General features: G+C 28.9%; 1 protein-coding gene across 7 annotated transcripts in view; it reads left to right on the top strand.

Moving 5' to 3' along the window:
* Nucleotides 1–2975, top strand: part of LOC102676668 (protein hu-li tai shao) — an 11733-nt gene continuing 8758 nt past the window's right edge. For all 7 annotated transcript variants that reach the window (XR_420653.1, XR_420654.1, XM_006608082.2 and 4 more), the window contains exons 1-6: nt 1–275; nt 472–658; nt 720–1102; nt 1182–1631; nt 1766–1902; nt 1991–2108. Coding sequence is in view for 5 of the 7 variants with exons in the window: in XM_006608082.2 (XP_006608145.1) it covers nt 165–275; nt 472–658; nt 720–1102; nt 1182–1631; nt 1766–1902; nt 1991–2108 (1386 nt within the window). In the remaining 2 variants the exon portion in view is untranslated. The remainder of the gene's footprint in view (nt 276–471; nt 659–719; nt 1103–1181; nt 1632–1765; nt 1903–1990; nt 2109–2975) is intronic.

The raw sequence follows: 2975 nt of genomic DNA on the forward strand, positions 1-2975 counted from the left end.
ACGACGAAGACGATAGTGATAGTGCTAGTGATAGTAGTGGTGAATGTGATAGTGGTGGTGATAGTGATAACGAATAGAAATACGATAAAAAATACAAAAGAAAAATATAATTTGAAAAAAAATAAAAAGGAATTGGTAAAGAGACACTAAGTAAAAAAATAAGGATGGCAGATACAAGTCAACAACAACCATTATCCGAACCACACACGAATGGAGTAATGGATGGTTTGACAGAAGAAGAAAAGAGCAAAATGCGGCCTGCAGATATCGATGCGGTAAGATTTTTAAAAAATGGATTTTTTTTTATATTCTTTATTATGTATTTATTATGTTTCTAATTGATATTAAATGAACTTTCTATCATATATTAAGATTTCTAAAACTGTAAAACAAATGCTTTTAATATTTGCATATATAACTTTAATAAAATATATTTAAAAAATATATTAAACTTAAATATTTATTTCATAGGACATGAGAGAGATGGAAAGAAGGAAGAGAGTCGAAATGATGATGAATTCGCGACTTTTTCGAGAAGAATTAGAACGCATAATTGAAACACAAATGAAAGATGGTGCTGGACCATCAGGTCTATTACAGCAAATCTCGGACATGATGGGTGCACAAGGTGCTCGATTCAACGGAAATATTTTTAAAAGTATGTTTATGAAATATCATTCAAATATTTGCTTGAATGTTTAAGTAATTAATTTTTTTAGATTCAAATTGTGTATTACCTATCAATGATATACGTGGTGTTGAAAGTATGGGTTATGCAAAGGGAGAGAAATTATTGCGCTGCAAATTGGCAGCAGTATTTAGATTGCTTGATCTCTATGGTTGGACTCAAGGTGTTGGAGGACAAATTACAGCTCGTTTAAATCAAGATCAAGAACACTTTTTAGTTAATCCATATGGTTTATTGTATCATGAAGTTACTGCTTCAAGTTTGATTAAAGTTGATATGCAAGGAACAATCGTGGAACAAGGAACAACCAATTTTGGGGTTCATGTGGCAGGATTTCAATTGCATTCAACAATCCATGCTGCGAGACCCGATATAAAATGCATTGTTCATATTACCACTCCGTCCGTTACTGCTGTAAGTATAAAAATAACATAATTTTAGATATCTCTTAATTTTACTTTTAAAAAAAATAATATTTCATTTATTTCTTTAGATCTCGTCATTGAAGTGCGGATTATTGCCAATAGGACAAGAAAGTATAGTAATAGGAGAGGTAAGCACGCATCAATATATAGGTGGATTTTTTGAACCAGAAGAAAAAGAGAAGATAGCAAGAAATCTTGGTCCAATGAACAAAATCATGTTGTTAACGAATCGCGGTGCTCTCTGTTGTGGAGAAACTGTCGAAGAAGCTTTCTTCAATGTTTATAATATGGTCCTAGCTTGTGAGACTCAATTGAAATTAATGCCTGCCGGTTTGGATAATTTAAATCTTATTTCTGAAGAATCTAAAAAAGCTATATTCGAAGCTTCGAGAAAACCACCGACACCGCAACAAACGGTTCCAATTTCTGAAACTACAGCTCTTACTGAGAAACTCGAAAAGCGTTGGCGAATCGGTGGAACTGAATTCGAAGCTCTTATGCGGATGCTTGATAACGCTGTAAGTATATAGATTTTTTTTTTTGATTTTCATTCTTTTGTTTAAAAATAATACATTTATTAATTATTTCATATATATTCGTCAAATATAATTTAATATAATATATATATATTATATTTAATATAATTTGGCAGGGTTTCCGAACTGGTTATATATATAGAAATCCGTTAGTGAAAGGAGAACCTCCGCGGCCTCGAAATGATGTAGAAGTACCGCCAGCGGTCTCGTCTTTAGGATATTTACTTGAAGAGGAAGAATTATATAAACAAGGGTAAATATGTTTCTTAGATAAAATTTGTTATATATATTAAACAATTAACGAAAAAAATTCTTCCATTTATATTCTCCATTTTTTATAGGCTTTGGAAAGGTGGTCGTAAAGGTACAGATAGATCACGTTGGTTAAATTCGCCCAATGTATATCAAAAGGTTGAGATACTTGAAACAGGAACTCCTGATCCGAAGAAAATAACAAAGGTAGAAGTCATCACTTTTGAGAATAAAGATGAGTAGATGTAACGGCGTGCTTCTATGATGAAAAATCAACAAAATTGATATAAATATAAAAGTATAAAGTAATGTATGGAAAAAAAAAAATTAAATTTGCGCAAGCATTACAACGATCTTGCATAATATTATAGAAGTAATACTCTTTAACATTAAGATTTGTGAATATTTTACATATATACATGTTGTTACATTTATAATCTTCAAAAAAGTTATTTATCAAAATTTAATTATCACCGTTAATTATCACAGAAAAAGATCATATAAAATATTAGTTTTCAATAATATTATTTTTCCTTGTTGTGATGAGAAAGCAAATGAATAACATTGTACGAAATTGTCCATTTCTTTCAATATAATTTATTACATTTTGTATAAAAACATACTAAAATTATAGTTCAAGATTAGTCTGAAACATTGATTTTCTCTATTTAATTATATTGCATTACTTGCTCATTATTTATAATCTCTATAGTAATATTGTCAATACTTTCTATACATTCCACTTTATCAAAATATAGTAGAAAATATATGAATTATACAAAGGAGAGAGAAATAGAGAGAGGAAAAAGAAAATATAAAGCTTAGTCTATTCCTGAACAAAAAAAAGGATACATTTAATAAATTTTTAATGATCTTATTATTAGAATAAATGTAGTTCTAAATAAATATTATTATGATATTGTTTGGATCGATTAAATTATAATAAAAGCTTATTGCACCTCTCTCTTGTAGCTTGTGGTATATGAATAAAATATATGTCTACTGTTTATCGTGTGTTGTAGGTAATTTTTCAAAAAAAAAAAAAAAAAAAAAAAAAAAAAAAAAAAAAAACCC

This window comes from Apis dorsata, unplaced genomic scaffold (assembly GCF_000469605.1).
Source record: "Apis dorsata unplaced genomic scaffold, Apis dorsata 1.3 scaffold_29, whole genome shotgun sequence".
Classification (NCBI taxonomy): domain Eukaryota; kingdom Metazoa; phylum Arthropoda; class Insecta; order Hymenoptera; family Apidae; genus Apis; species Apis dorsata.